Source organism: Chiloscyllium plagiosum, unplaced genomic scaffold (genome assembly GCF_037043375.1).
Source record: "Chiloscyllium plagiosum isolate Xiang-an unplaced genomic scaffold, Cpla_swu_hap1 HiC_scaffold_8, whole genome shotgun sequence".
NCBI lineage: Eukaryota > Metazoa > Chordata > Chondrichthyes > Orectolobiformes > Hemiscylliidae > Chiloscyllium > Chiloscyllium plagiosum.
The window spans coordinates 36659799-36674740 of NW_028270146.1; the positions used below are offsets into that span (position 1 = coordinate 36659799).

A 14942-nucleotide genomic window follows, 5' to 3' on the forward strand; every position below is an offset into this window, starting at 1 on the left:
TCCTACCAAATGAATTCTCTGCAGTGGGAGCAGTACGTGGGCTGGCGCAGGTACGTGGCCATGAACTTATGATTGTTGACCTGGTGAATCTTTCGCCGCATTGCTCCTTGCCGTTTTCTAGAAAATATGCGCTCCTTGAACGCTCTTTCATTTGAATTGGAATTGACTTTCTCCTCAGGATCTAAGAAGAAATTGTAAACTGTATTATTAAAAGTGAACATCAAATTTAAAAATTAGTACATTTTTCAGTTGCCTCAACCAGGGTGTGCAGTGGCACCAGGCAAGGAAGGAGTTATAGAACGGAATAAGCCAGACCAATCTGCAACCTCACTGCCATGGAGATTAAAGCTCATCTTTCAGCACTTTGCACTCACCTTTCTCGATGACTTCATTTGAACAACAACTCTGCATTTGACAAAGTGCACCTCATTTTCTTTTATCAAGCTATAACATGACTTGAGAATCATTTTTGCTACTCGTTCAGGCTATTTTGGAAACCACACGCAAATCTCCTCAAAGCATGGCTATTAATCAATGACTATTAATTAAATGACTCTCTTTAAACAATTGGTATCATGTTTCATAAGATGGCTCTGATGGGCTCTGAAGGAGCACAAATATATTTGGCAGAATAAAAATGCTTACAAACATGTAACAATCATTACACTGTTTTCCCAACTCTTGCCCTCCCCGGTTAGATCAAAGATTGCCAACTTCTCATTGAGTTGATGGCCTTGAATTCTTTAAAGCAGATTTATCCCTACAACCAGAAATTGTCTGAAAGAATAGAGCCTCCCATTTTCATAGATGTGGACTGTCATCTTGGTTACTGGTACATTGTGACATTTCTTTCACTAGAGAAAGGAAGGAAAGCAAGCAAAGGAAGAGAATGTTATGGTGAGATGAAGGTGACTTGCTTTCATTGCAACAGTTAAGTATTTCCTGGTCAAGCTGTTCAGAGATGTTATCACACCTCTGGAGCAGGTGAGACTTAAACTGAGGTCACCTGGCTTAGAGGTAGGACATCTACCTCAAGAGCCCTTATTGCTGTAGCTAAAATAGTCCGTTGAAACTCAAAGTGCCTGTAGCTTTATTAGGTTCTTCACCAACACTGCGTGACAGCTCATGGTCCATGTTAACCCACACAACTTGGCAAAACTAATGCATGGCCTTAAGAAAAAATGGCTGTGTGAGAAAAGCTAATATTTCAATAAACAACTGATAAATAGCGCTGAAGAAAAGTCTCTGACCAAGGTCCCTACTCCAAGGGACAACCAAATAGATTAAATTTCTTTTTGTTGGATTGCAATTAAGGAATTTGATCTACTGTTTTGCAATCCCAAGTGATTCTGTTCACTTTTGTGTAAAACCCAATAATCTCATGTCATCTATCAAAACAATTAATTATAAATGGGAAAATGGAGGGCAACAAATGATCTCCACTAAAGCTGCAGTCGAATGAAGAATATCAATTTTTTTTGCAAATGTACAAGTTTTTTTCAGGGATAACTGGGAGCATGAACTTTCTGGAATTGCTTTCTGGTTATTTTTAATACACTATTTCCTTTTCCTCGTCTGTATTGATGCAGAGCAGATAATGAGCTGGCAAATCAACTTCAAAAATAAAGATGAATTGACACATTCCCAACTGAGATCAAAAACTCACATGAAATGGTGTAAATTGTATTAACACCAAACAGGTGTTCTATAAATAATGTTTTTTTCTTCTATAAAGTTTAATAATAGTGGAAGGTGATAGAGCAAGCAAGACTGCCCATATGTCACAGAGAGGAATGATATAGTGAATCTTACTACTTGTAATCACTAAGGAGCAAGTGCCATCCGATGGTTCTTTGTATCTAAACTGGATCCATCCACTTACAGATGGTGATAATTGTTCACAATCTAGGAGGCACCCTCACTTAAATTTTAGTCAGAGAGGCAGTAACACTTGAATCAGCCAGTGCAATCTAGTCTGATCTGAAAACTAAGCTTGTCAGAGCAGTCGAGAATTTATCCAAATCGCATCAAACAAACAGTTCCCTTTCCTTAAAATCGAAATTAGAAGTAAAGTATCTTATTTACATTTCCCATTATTGCGTTTCGGTTCTTTATTTCAAGGACAGAGCATTCCTCCCCGACTGATCAGAAACCATTTCAGTTTCCTTTCTACATACCAACAATTCACCAGCTTGGTGAGTAAGTTATACATTAACTTCTCACTCACATGAACTGTACTAGACAAAACTAATTTGGTAAAATTCATTAAGTATACCATTCATAGCATTAATGTACTACCTCATAAACCTCACAAAGGTACAGCAAGAGAAGCAAGAAAAATTAGTGATTGGAGCTGCACAAATATTAATAAAAGTGTGCATTTATTTTTAAGTGATTTCATTTATTATTATGTTGATGTTATTGCCTGTCTGAATGGTCTCTGGAATCTTTGTTTTCAGTTGTCTTCCTCACATTACTGATTGACAGACACTAAGTGGATGGGCAGGAAGTGACCAGCGAGCCCACGAAGCCTGCCCCATGCTCATACTGGCCTCAGTATTATACTAGACTCTTCCCTGGCCCATTGTGGGCATGTAATATTCTGGAACAGGTGAAGAAACAGGAAAACCCAGAGCCAAAAAGGAAACAATGCCGGAGAAAATGTATTTCCCATTTTCTTAGGTCACCAAAGCAGTCCAGGATATCACGCAAACTATGAGTTTTGAGGGCTATTATTCACCCATCTGCTACCCTCCATCTCAGGAACTTTTAGGAAGACTGCTCGATACAGAGGCGGCCCCTCTTGACACTGATACAATTCTAAAGGCAGCAGGGTGATGGTGGTAAGGTGGTTCTTAGTAATGCAATTAATTACTTCTGTTGCCTCTCCATTGGGCAGCGGCATACCTAAGGATCTCACCACTGGTAAAATGTCATGGGAGGAGGAAGCCATTGGATTCCTGCTACCCCCCAACCCATTTGAACGTCATTTTATCTGCTTCCCACCTACCTCCAAATAATAAGTAAAACCTAGTCCATTACCCATCTACGGGGTTTCAAGCCAATGGTGCCACAATTATAATGTTTTGGAGGCTTCTAATTCTGCACATATATTACAACATTGTGTAGGTAGCAAATAACACAAAATATAGTAAAATGGTAATGAACCACAGAGTTCAGCTACAGCATGGGCCGCAGGAAGGAAGCTGAAAAACATGTCCGGTTGTTACTTTACGTAGATAGTTGTCAATCAGGGTACCCTTTTACACAAATAATGAAGACAAGGCAATATTTAGGGCAAGATCCTATGTCAGTGTGCGCTGACAAATGTCCTCTTCAGAATTACCAACTTGTCTTTTCTAGTTCTCATGGCTGGTTGCCTTGCCATGCACTTCCAATGTTTCTTGATTTTACTTTTGCTACCTGTCAAATCCAAAACATAATTGGCAGGGTCCCATCTCCAGTGGTAATATGAGAATCCTTACCAACCCTCTTGAAATGAATATGAACATAGGTTTGAGGATGTGGAAATAAAAGATTATTTTGGTTGTCAAACTTTATTGGTTTGTATTTATTGCCCAGCATAAACAGAAAACAAAAACTTTTCTGCACACGTGCAGAGGAGGCTCATAAGGTTACACATTTTCTCTTGCATGCATGAACGTATCATCAAGGCGATGGTGTACTAGCGAGATCAGTTGGCTAGAAAATCAGAGAATGGTAGTCTAAATTTCGTCACAAGAATTTGTCAGTTTGAATTCAGTTTAAAATCCATGATATTACAAGTCAGAAAAATATCAGAAAATAATAACTATAAAGTTGTTAGATGGATATGAATGCCCAACTGGTTCATTAATTTAGGCAAGGTAGATGCTGGCTTTACCCAGTCTGTCACAGTTATGGATGAGTCCATTCTCATGCTAACATGGTTTATCTTCAACACTGCAGTGAATTGTCAGCCTACAGCCTGGAAGCAAGAGACAAATGTCATTTTGTTCCCTCAGTCTATTATTGGTGCCCTCACCATGCAGTGGTTCAATCACAAGGCCTACTATAACTAGAAATGGGGAATAAATGCCAATTTGCCAACAGCATCCTTCCTTTATTCTTCACTGGGTTTTGAACCCTAAACAGAAGTGAGACAGAAGAAAAGGTGAGGTGAGTGCAGATGTTAAAGAAAGCAAGTTAAATAGACTAGGCAGGCAAGAGCATGGCAGGGAACAAGGGAAGACTGATGAATGAAACAGCATTTACTTCAATGCAAGAGGCCTGACAGGTAAGGTAGGTGAACTCAGGCCACGGAATGGGAACATGGAACTAGGATATTATAGCTATAACAGAAACATGGCTGGGTGAGGGACAGGGCTTGTAGTTCAATGTTCTGGGGTACAGATGCAATAGGAAGGACAGAAGGGGAGGCAAGCGAGGAGGTGAAGTGGCATTTTTGATGAGGGAAAACATCACAGCAGTATTTAGAGAAGATATTCCTGAGGGACTGTCTTGAGGGAAGCTGTATGTGTGGAACTGAAAAATAAGAAGGGGTTGATCACTGATGGGATTGTATTATAGCCCCCCCCCCTCAAATAGACAGTAGGAAATTGAGGAGCAAATATGTAGGGAGATCACAGATAACTGTAAGAATAGGACTGTTGCAGTAGTAGGGGATTTTAATTTTCCAAACATAGACTGGAAACACCATAGTGTTAAGGGCTCAGATGGGGAGGAATTTGTTAAGTCTATTCAGGTAAACTTTCTTAATCAATATGTAGATGGCCCTACTAAAGAAGGGGCAAAACTTGACCTCCTCTTCAGAAATAAAGCAGGGCAAGTGACTGAGACATTAGTGAGGGAGCATCTTTGGGACTAGGGACCATAATTCTATTAGTTTTAAAGTAGTTATGGAAAAGGATAGGTCCGGTCCACAAGTTAAAGTTCTAAATTGTGGCAAGGCCAATTTTGATGGTTTTAACAGGACCATTCAAATATTGATTGGGGGAGGCTGTTTGCTGGTAAAAAGGGACATCTGGTAAGTGGGAGGCTTTCAAAAGCGAGATAACGAGAGTTCAGGGCCAGTATGTTTGTGTTAGTGAGAAGTGCAGGGCTGGCAGAAGTAGGAATGTAGGCTGACCAGAGATATTGAGGCACTAGTCAAGAAAAAGGAGAATGCATATGTCAGGTATAGGCAGCTGGAATTAAGTGAGTGCCTTGAGAAGTATAGGAGGTGTCGGAGTACACTCAAGAGGGAAATCAGGACAAAAATGCACATGAGATAGTCTTGGCAGATAGATAATGTAAAAGACATACCACAAGTATATTAAGGGCAAAAGAGCAACTAGGGAGAGAATAGGACCCCTTAAAGATCAATGAGATCATTTACATGTGGAACCGCAGGTGATGGGTGAGATCTTAAATGAATATTTCTCGTCAGTATTTACTGTGGGAAGGACATTGAAGTTAGGGAATTCAGGGAAATAAACAATGATGTCTTGAAAATTAGTCCACATTAGAGAAGAGGTGGTGCATAAAGGTAGATGAATGCATAAAGGTAGATGAATCCCAGGTCCGGATCAAGTGTATCCCAGGACATTGTTGGAAGCTAGGGAAGAAATTGTGGGTTCCCTCGTAGAGATATTTGCAATATTGATAGCCATGAGTGAGGTGCCAGAAGACTTAAGGGTGGCTAATGTGATGCCATTATTGAAGAAAGGCTGTAAGGAAAGACTAGGGAACTATAGGCCGGTGAGCCTAATGTCAATGCTGACTAAGTTCTTGGAGGGGATTCTGAGAGACAGGATCGATATGCATTTGGAAAGACATGACTCACAAATTTGATTAAGTTTTTGAAAATGTGATAAAGAAGATAGATACATGGACTTTAGCAAGATCTTCAAAAGGTTCCACATGATAGACTGGTTAATAACATTAGACCACATGGAATCCAAGGAGAGCTAGCCAATTGGATATAAAATTGGCTTGATGGTAGGAGACAGAGCGTGGTGGTAGAGAAGTTGGTGTTCAGACTGGAGGCCTGTGACCAACAGCGTGCCACAAGAATTGGTACTAGGTCCACTGTTGTTCATCAGTTATATACATTATTTGGATGACAAAGTAGGAGGCATGGTTGGTATTTTACAGATGACTCCAAAATTGGTGATATAGTAAATAGTGAAGAAGGTTATTTAAGAGCACAATGGGATGAATTGGGCCAAGGAATGGGAGATGGAGTTTAATGCATATAAATGCCAGGTCTTGCATTTTGAAAAGACAAACCAGGACAGGTCTGACATGGTTAATGTTGGAGCCCTGGGGAGTGTTGACAAACAGAGACACCTAAGGGTGTAAGAAGGGGTGCACCTAGGGATACATGAGCCCTTCCTGAAGAAGGGCTCATGCCCGAAACGTCGATTCTCCTGCTCCTTGGATGCTGCCTGACCTGCTGCACTTTTCCAGCAACACATTTTGAACTCTGATCTCCAGCATCTGCAGTCCTCACTTTCTCCTAGGGGTGTAAGTGCACAGTTCCTTGAAAATAGCTTTACAGGTAGACATGGTGGTGAAGGAGGCATTTGGCACGCTTTCCTCATGGGGCAGAACATTGAGCACAGGAGTTGGGATGTCATATTACAGCTATACAAGACATTGGTCAGGCCTCATCTGGAGTACTGCATACAATTCTGGACAACCCTGTAGAGGAAGGATGTTATTAAACTGGAAAGGGTGCACAAAATATCTAGACTATCTATCAAGACTAGAAGGTTTGAGTGAAAAGGAGGCTACTTAGGCAGAATTTTTTTCTCCATGGAGTATACAATGTTGAGAGATTTATAAAGTCACATAGGCACAGATAAAGTGAATAGCCAAGGTCTTTACCCCAGGGCAGGGGAATCAAAAACTAGAGGGTATAAGTTTAAGGTGAGCAGGGAAAGATTTAAATAGGACCTGAGGGACAAACGTTTTACTCAGGGTGGTGCCAGAGGAAGTGGTGGAGATGGATACAATTACAACATTTAAAAGACATTCAGACAGATACACGAAAAAGGAAAGTTGAGAGGGATAGGGACCAGACACAGGCAAATGGGACTGGATCAGTTTAGGAAACCTAGTCGGTATGGACGAGTTGGATGGAATGACCTGTTTCCGTGCTGTAGGACTCTATCATATGTATTGTTCATCTATACTTGCCTTTGAGCTGAATGAGGAGAAAGTGAGGTCTGCAGATGCTGGAGATCAAAGTTGAAACTTTATTGCTGGAACAGCACAGCAGGTCAGGCAGCATCCAGGGAACAGGAGATTCGACGTTTCGGGCACAGGCCCTTCTTCATTCCTGAAGAAGGGCCTGTGCCCGAAACGTCGAATCTCCTGTTCCCTGGATGCTGCCTGACCTGCTGTGCTGTTCCAGCAATAAAGTTTCAACTTTGAGCTGAATGACTTGATAAGACATTTCAGAGGGCAGTCAGAGTCAACCACATGGCCCTGGGCCTGGAGTAGCATGTAGGCCAAACCATGTAAGGAGGCTGATTTCCTTCCCAAAAGCATAACAGTGAACCAGTGGGTTATATAGCAACTGATAATTGTTTCCTCATCACCATTAACAAGATGAGCTTTCATTGCCATATTTTAGTTATTGGATTTGAATTCTACCAATTACCATGGTGGGATTTGAACACTTATCTCTAAGAGTGTTTAGCCTAAATCTCTGGTTTATTCACTGAGAGATGTAATATACCACTGTCTCCCCAAATCCTGACGATGAATTTGAAGAAGTATACAGCTGCCTATGAGCATTGCAAGTGATCAGTGTCTTTAAATCCCCATTTAACACTGGTAAACTCTCATTTCTATACCGAACCTGCAGCCACACATATGCAGAAGTAAAAACTCACAAAGTGATGTTGAGCTGTTTGTAAAGTTCTGCAGACCACAACCACAGGAAGCATCATGTGACTAGCTTAAACAAAGAGTTGAAATGATCATCACTCTCTCAAAAAGCAAGCGCATGAAAACCGTGCCCCATCTGAACCATCTATCAAAGCTAGATTCAAAACAAAAGTGAGGACTGTGGATGAAGGATTCCGCTTGTATATGCAGCCTCAGTGGTATCAGTATAATGTGAGCACACATAACCCACAAGGCATCCTCAGTTATACTTGGAATATCTTCATATGCATTTGGTATGACAGTGATTGCAATCTTCAGTGTTACAACCAATCGCTGTCTGGATCAAACACCCAACTTCACATTCCTGCCAATGCAAGCTGAAGAAACATTAAGTCATCTTCCACTTTACAGCCTTCTGGACTCAATTATTTTGGACCATAAATTCTATTCTCCATTTTAATCTCTTTCGACCAAGAGCCATATGCATTTTTATTCACGTATTTACTTTCAGACAGAATTGGCCTTTTTGTGTTATTTTGGACCAATAACAGTACTATTCCAGTTGCTTTTTACACCTTGACATCTTTGGTATTCAATTTCCTTCTAACCTAGTTCTGACTTTCCCTTTTGTTCTACCTGACCTTTCCCTCTTATTCAATAGCATCACCTTTCTACCTCTCTTCAATTCCATAAATGATTCACATTGGACTCAAAATGGTAACTGTTTCTCTTCCCACAAAAACTGCTACACCTGCTGGTTTTATTTCAGATCGCCATTCTCTGCAGTACTGTACATCCACATGTTTTCATGTACTTGGGGCAGCAAGTCCAATGGAAAAAGTGAGGAGATCTACTTATAATAAATACAAGGAAGGAAGGCTGCTTTCTCATGTAGGTTATCTGTCCTATACCAATGTGCTCTGAAACCATTAGAAATATTGTTCAATTTACATTTTGATACGCATCATTCTTAAGTTGACTTCCAATTATTTTCAACTTATGTCCCTTCTATTGTTGTTAGATCTTGCATTGAATTAGTGCTCCACATCAAATCTTTCTTGTCTACCTTTATGAGGTTTCATCTCAGCAATATCCTTTGGCAACCCAATTTTTCCAGTCTTCCCTCATAGTTCAATCCATGGACATTGGAAATAAATATACTGTATTAGTTTGATTCAGATGGAGGCACTCTCACCCCTAATCAAAACACTGCATTTTTAAGAACGACTACATACAATCTAGGGATACTCTTTAGTGCAGTGCTGAATAAGGATGGTCTTGATGGAGTTGACATTCCTTCATCTCATTTTCAAGGAAAGCATACTACAAGAGGGAGAGCTGAGGCCAACATGAAATTAATATGAACAGTGTTAGCTGTTGAGAGGTTATCTGTGGAAAGGCAACATTCAAATTTTATGTTGCCTCATTGCCAAGACAAATATTAACCATTAGACACCTTTAACAATGATTGTCCCTGTTTTGATCAATTCAAACAAGCTTTTGCAATAGGACATGGAATAGACGTCAGGTGACTCATTTACATATAAAATAAAGTTGCCGTAGTCCCAGGAGATGATAGGGTTTTTCTCTCTGATTAAAAAGAGATAATTGATGGTGGTTTAAACTTGAGGGTTACACACCTCAGGGCAAGGGGAGAGGTTGGGAAGGAGGGAACTTCATGGTTAATGCAGTTACATATACCAGGATTCTAACCCCTGCCTTAGGCTGTTGTCTCCAAAGTAGCCTCTCCAGTCATAGCAGAGCTCATGATGTAAGTGCAGTTACACCACATGAGGAATGTTGTGCCTGACATTGACTTGTTTTGCCCCATTTTCATCAAAATGACCAATTCTTACCTCTCTGTCTTTTGGAGGACATAGGTTTTGAATAAATTTGTTGAGGCCTAGGAAACCCTGGCCTGGCTGCATTTATTGTCCATAACTAGTTGCCTCATTTCTCTCAAACTGCTGAATGATTAAGTTCTGGGTTCAGAATGATGCTTTGCGGAGGAAATTTCAAGATATTGGTCCATGAATGAAGGTGGAATGGCAATGATGATGCACGTCCACAACAGAAACATGTGCAGCTTGGAGGCAAGTTGGAGATGGTACAACATTGATTGCTCCTGCCAGTGGCAGGGGTTACAAAGGAGTGAAGGTCTGGTGACATTATCTTCACAAGTCACACACTCTGTCAGCATAATGTGACTGTGACATGAATGTGCTTCATTCTGGAAAGACTTAAGTTTTTACAAATGTTGCTGTAGCTGCATCCATCCATACAAAGAGTGAATATTCCGTCATATTCTTGGTGTGACACTGCACTTGGCAGAGAATCTTGGTGCTGTCAGAAGCTCAGTCACTTATTGTAGAGTACCTAACCTCTGCCTTGGCCTTGCAGCACAGTGGTTTGTCCAGTCCATGCAAATCTGCTTTTCTCTCAGGCAAGTTTCTGGTCAGTGGTGATCCCCAAGACATTTATGTTGGGGGACTTGAAAAGACGGGTGTTATTGAAGATTGGAAATTTTGTTTATGCTATCTTTCATTTGAGTTGGCTATTGCCAAGAATCACTGTACTGTAAATGAGCGTAATCAGTAATCCAGTTCATTCATCCATGTAAGTGAAAAAGAAAACTCACCAAGACCTGTGTTTGCAACCTGACAAAGAAAAATAGCAATATGCCCCCAGTCAGACACAGACTATGAAAACAGAAACAATAATTCCTTTCCAATTTTACCAAGGAGGGGTCCTTGGCGCAGCAGGTAGCACTCTTGCTCTGGGTTCAAGTCCCATTCTGGGACTTGATAGTTATGAAGAATGTGTTCACAATGTGTCAAAAAGGAGGATTATCACCCTGGAAATTCTTTCAAAATGTCTATGGCAGGTATAAGAGTCTCCAAGTCAGATATGTTTGATGTGGAATGGTGCCCCTAAAGTGACAGACTAATGGCCTGTTCAGAGAAGGCTTACTAGACTGATCACAGGTTTGGTGGGATTATCTACTTAGGACAGCGTTTGTAGATTGTAGTTTTGAATAATCAAAGATGACCTTATTGGAACACCCAAGAATCTCAGAGGATTTGACAGGGTAGATGCAGGAAGGATTTTCTTCTTTTGGGAGAGTCCAGCACCCAACAGCATCATGTTGGAACAAGAGGTTACCCATTGAGGACTGAGATGAGGAAGCATTCGTCTCTCAGGGCGTGATGAATCTCTTGAATTCTTTACCACTGGGTCTTTAAGGATATTCAATGCTGAGATAGACAATTTTTTTAAATCAGTAGGGAATGGGGAAAAGGCAGGAAAGTGGAATTGAGGGTTATCAGATCAGCCATGATCTCACTGAATGACAGAGTAGACTCAATGGGCTGAATGGCCTACTTCTGCTCCTAAGTCTTATAGTCCGTTCCAGGAAGAATGAGCCATAGGAACAGACAACAACATGCGCTTATCTGCCTCAAGTGAAAGATCCAAGTGCATCTGTCCTATAGCAACTGCATTCTAACAACATATGTAGGAACCAAACACCACAAAGGTACATAAAGGTCACATTTGACTTGCATTTTGGATGACTTGACATTCTACAGAAGTTCATGCTGGTAGGATTTTTACATATCTTTGTGATGTCAAACGGAGAAGCAAAATCAGACTCATTACTGTAGAAATCCAATCTGGAGTACCAAAGTACTGAAAACATTAACTCAATTCAAGTACACAGATACACGTACCCTCCTCTCTGCAAACATTGCTGTGTAATCCCAATGCTTTTAGGGAATTTATTACCATTGGTGTAAAAATATGCATTCTTATTGAAATTGCATGATGATATGGATATGCTTCTATTTACTCATTAATGTATGGAAACCTATCTACTATGTCCAGCACACAGCAGTTTGCAAATACAGATGTGGCAAAGTTGCATAATGATGCAAAATAACAGAGCAATCCAGTAATATGCAGATGCACCACTTTTACAGAGAAACAGCCAATGGCAGATGTATTATATTTGCAAGGCAATACCACAATGCATTTGCAAATAGAGCACAACAAGTGCTTCAGTTTTTAAATCTTAAATATTCTCACTGATGAAAGTCTTTCAGTAATAACAGGAAAAGATACAGTAGATAAACTATTTCCACTGGTTGGGGATTCTAAAACTAAGGGGCATAGTCAAACCAATTAGGGCTTGACTGTTCAGGAGAGATGTTTGGAAGCATGTTGATAGAGATTTGGATTTCTCTTACAACAATGGCAGCCGATGCTAGATTAGTTGTTAATTTTAAATTTGAGATAGATTTTTTTTGTTAAGCAAGATGTATTAAGAAATATTGGCCAAAGGCAGGCATATGGAGTTAGGCCCCAGATCAGCAATGATCTCATTGAACAGTAGAACAGGCTCAAGGGGCAGAATGGTCTACTCCTGTTCCTATCTTCCAAGATTATTTTATGATATTATCTTGTGTTTCTGGAAAAGTTTTCTCTCAAAATTGAGTGGTTGGTTCTTCCAAGTCAATCGTACACCCTAATCTTAAGTTAGTTTTTTTCCTGCCCACACTGAGATGTGTCCCTTATGGAATGGAGAGCACTGTAATTGATGCAATTTTTACTGGGTTAAATGCAGTCAAACTCTATTCCATTAAATACTCTTTAAATTAAGGAATATTAGACACAAACCAAAGAACTAGATGCATTTAATTACAATTACAAAAGTAAAAGACAAAATACTTGCATTTATATAGCATTTTTCATAACTGACGGATGTGAAATCAAGTAATAAAAAGCCCAAACATTTAGCAAACAATAAAAGTACAGATTATCTCAACACACATATAATTAGTGTTCAGATTGTACCAATTATAGCTTTGTCAAAATGAATGGGCAGAACTGTTCCTATATTCAAAGAAAGACTCAGCACAGCAGGAGGTTATTAGTTCATCATGTTTCTGCTAGGTCTTTGTAAGAACTAACTGATTGGTCCCACTTCCATGCTTTCTCTCCCATTGTCCAGCTGCTGGTTCCTCATCAAGCATTTATTGTCCTTCATTTGGAAAGTTATTATTAAATTTGCTTCCACCGCCCTTTCAATCAGTCTATTTTAGACCATCTTAACTCACTGTCTGAAAAACATTTTCCTTACGTTACCTGTGGTTTATTTGCCAATTACATCTATGAACTCTGATTACAGACCTGCCTGCAATTTATTTACATTATCAAAACTCTCCAAGAATTTGAATAACATAAGCCTAAGCCTGTGTAATTGCTGCATGTAACCAATGCCCATCCAGGTACATTTCCAGGGAATCTCCTGTACATCCTTTATGAAGCCTTGACATCCTTCCTATAGTGTAGTGATCTGAATTAACACGTTACTCTGGCCAAGGTTCGACTAGTGTAATTGTTTAGTACAGCTTCCACGTTTTGATACTGTGCGCCTCCATTTAGAAAACAAAGGATCCTGTATACCTTTTAAATTGCTTTCACCACCACTGCCGTCAATAACTCTTGGCTCTCTCTTTGCAAAATTGTATAAGTTTTATTGCCTGTTCTTTTTTGTCCTCCTAAAAATGAGAAATTTTGCACTTGTATTAAACTTTATCTACCATGTGCCTGTCTATTTCACCAGTCTTTATCTTCACCCAGTCTGTCACTATTGTCTTCACTGTTCATCACATTTGAGAGATTAATGTCATCTACAATCTTTGAAGTTATGATCTGTATACCTAATCATTCATAATCATAAAACACAGCAGTGTTCCCAACAGTGACCTCTATGTGGCATCACTGCTACCTGTATGATGACAAATAACACATTCCTTCGTTTGGAAAGTTATTATTAAATTTGTTTGCACCACACTTTCAGTCAGTCTATTCTACTCAGTCTGAAATAGTTCACTAGTATTCCTTGTTTTTGTCCCATATCCATTTTCAAAGCTATGCAGTCGCTGCCCTAATGCACTTCACTACAATCTTGCTGACAAGACTAATATGTTGTACAATATAAGACTTCTTTTGAAAGTCCATAAAATACTCATCAACTGCATTACCCTTATCCATCCTTTCCATTTCTGCATCAAAAACTCAATCAAGGTATTAAATTTACATTTGACAAACTCATGTCAACCTTCATTTATTAACTTATATTTTAAAAATACTATTTTATATCTTCAATATAATTTTATTTTAGATTAATATATCCAACAATTTCCCTACCATTGATGCTAGGTTAATTGTTGGGTTTATACCATTTTTCTTGTTGAACAGGAATGCCAATTGACAATCCTCCAATCCCAATCCTCCAATCCCAATCCTCCAATCCCAATCCTCCAATCCCAATCTGAAAAGGACTGGAGATTGTGGCTACAGTCTTTCTTCAATCACTCAAGAATCCACTCGATCAGACGGGGTGATCTTAACATTTGTCAATTTACTCCTTTAACTTGGGCAGACAGCAACAATATTGAAATGCTTCAATACAAATGAACCTTCCACGCACACCATTGAAACAGGAAACATTTCTTTTATTATGCTCCTATTATTTGTCATCAGTTTGACTTTCACCACGAACACAAGTTTACGAGACTACAAAACAGGAGCGGGTCTGGCAGGCAACAAAATAAATGTCTATAACCTGTTTAATTATTTAGCAAAGCGAGGTTACTGGATTATCAGTTGTTAGCCTTATGTGAACATGACATTACAGGTGTCAGAATGTGGCTATTCACAAGTCTAGAGATAATTAACAAGTATTAAAACATGGTGTCTGGTGCAATAAACATTATGTCTTTTGCACAGATGGATAGGGTACTGGAGCTAATCCATGGATGCTCAAATTATTTATAGAATATAGATTAATCTCCCTGTCACATATATTGACAGAAATTAGCTCCAACTGATTAATTGCAGCTCAACATATGCACACTTTGGTATGATCAGAAATTCAATTACCACACAGTAAGTTTTCTCACAATTTAAAATGGTGAAGATGCATTTCTAACACTAGGTAAATCCACCCAAACATTCAATTCTACAATGTCTGGAACTAAGAAAAATTGGAACGCTTACAT

The 14942-nt window shown here is 39.5% G+C and overlaps 1 protein-coding gene across 2 annotated transcripts in view; it reads right to left on the reverse strand.

The window, feature by feature from the left end:
• prkcha (protein kinase C, eta, a) overlaps nucleotides 1–14942 on the reverse strand; it is a 219447-nt gene that overhangs the window by 98184 nt on the left and 106321 nt on the right. For both annotated transcript variants that reach the window (XM_043697243.2, XM_043697241.2), the window contains exon 3: nucleotides 7–181. In XM_043697243.2, coding sequence (XP_043553178.1) covers nucleotides 7–181 — 175 coding nt within the window. The remainder of the gene's footprint in view (nucleotides 1–6; nucleotides 182–14942) is intronic.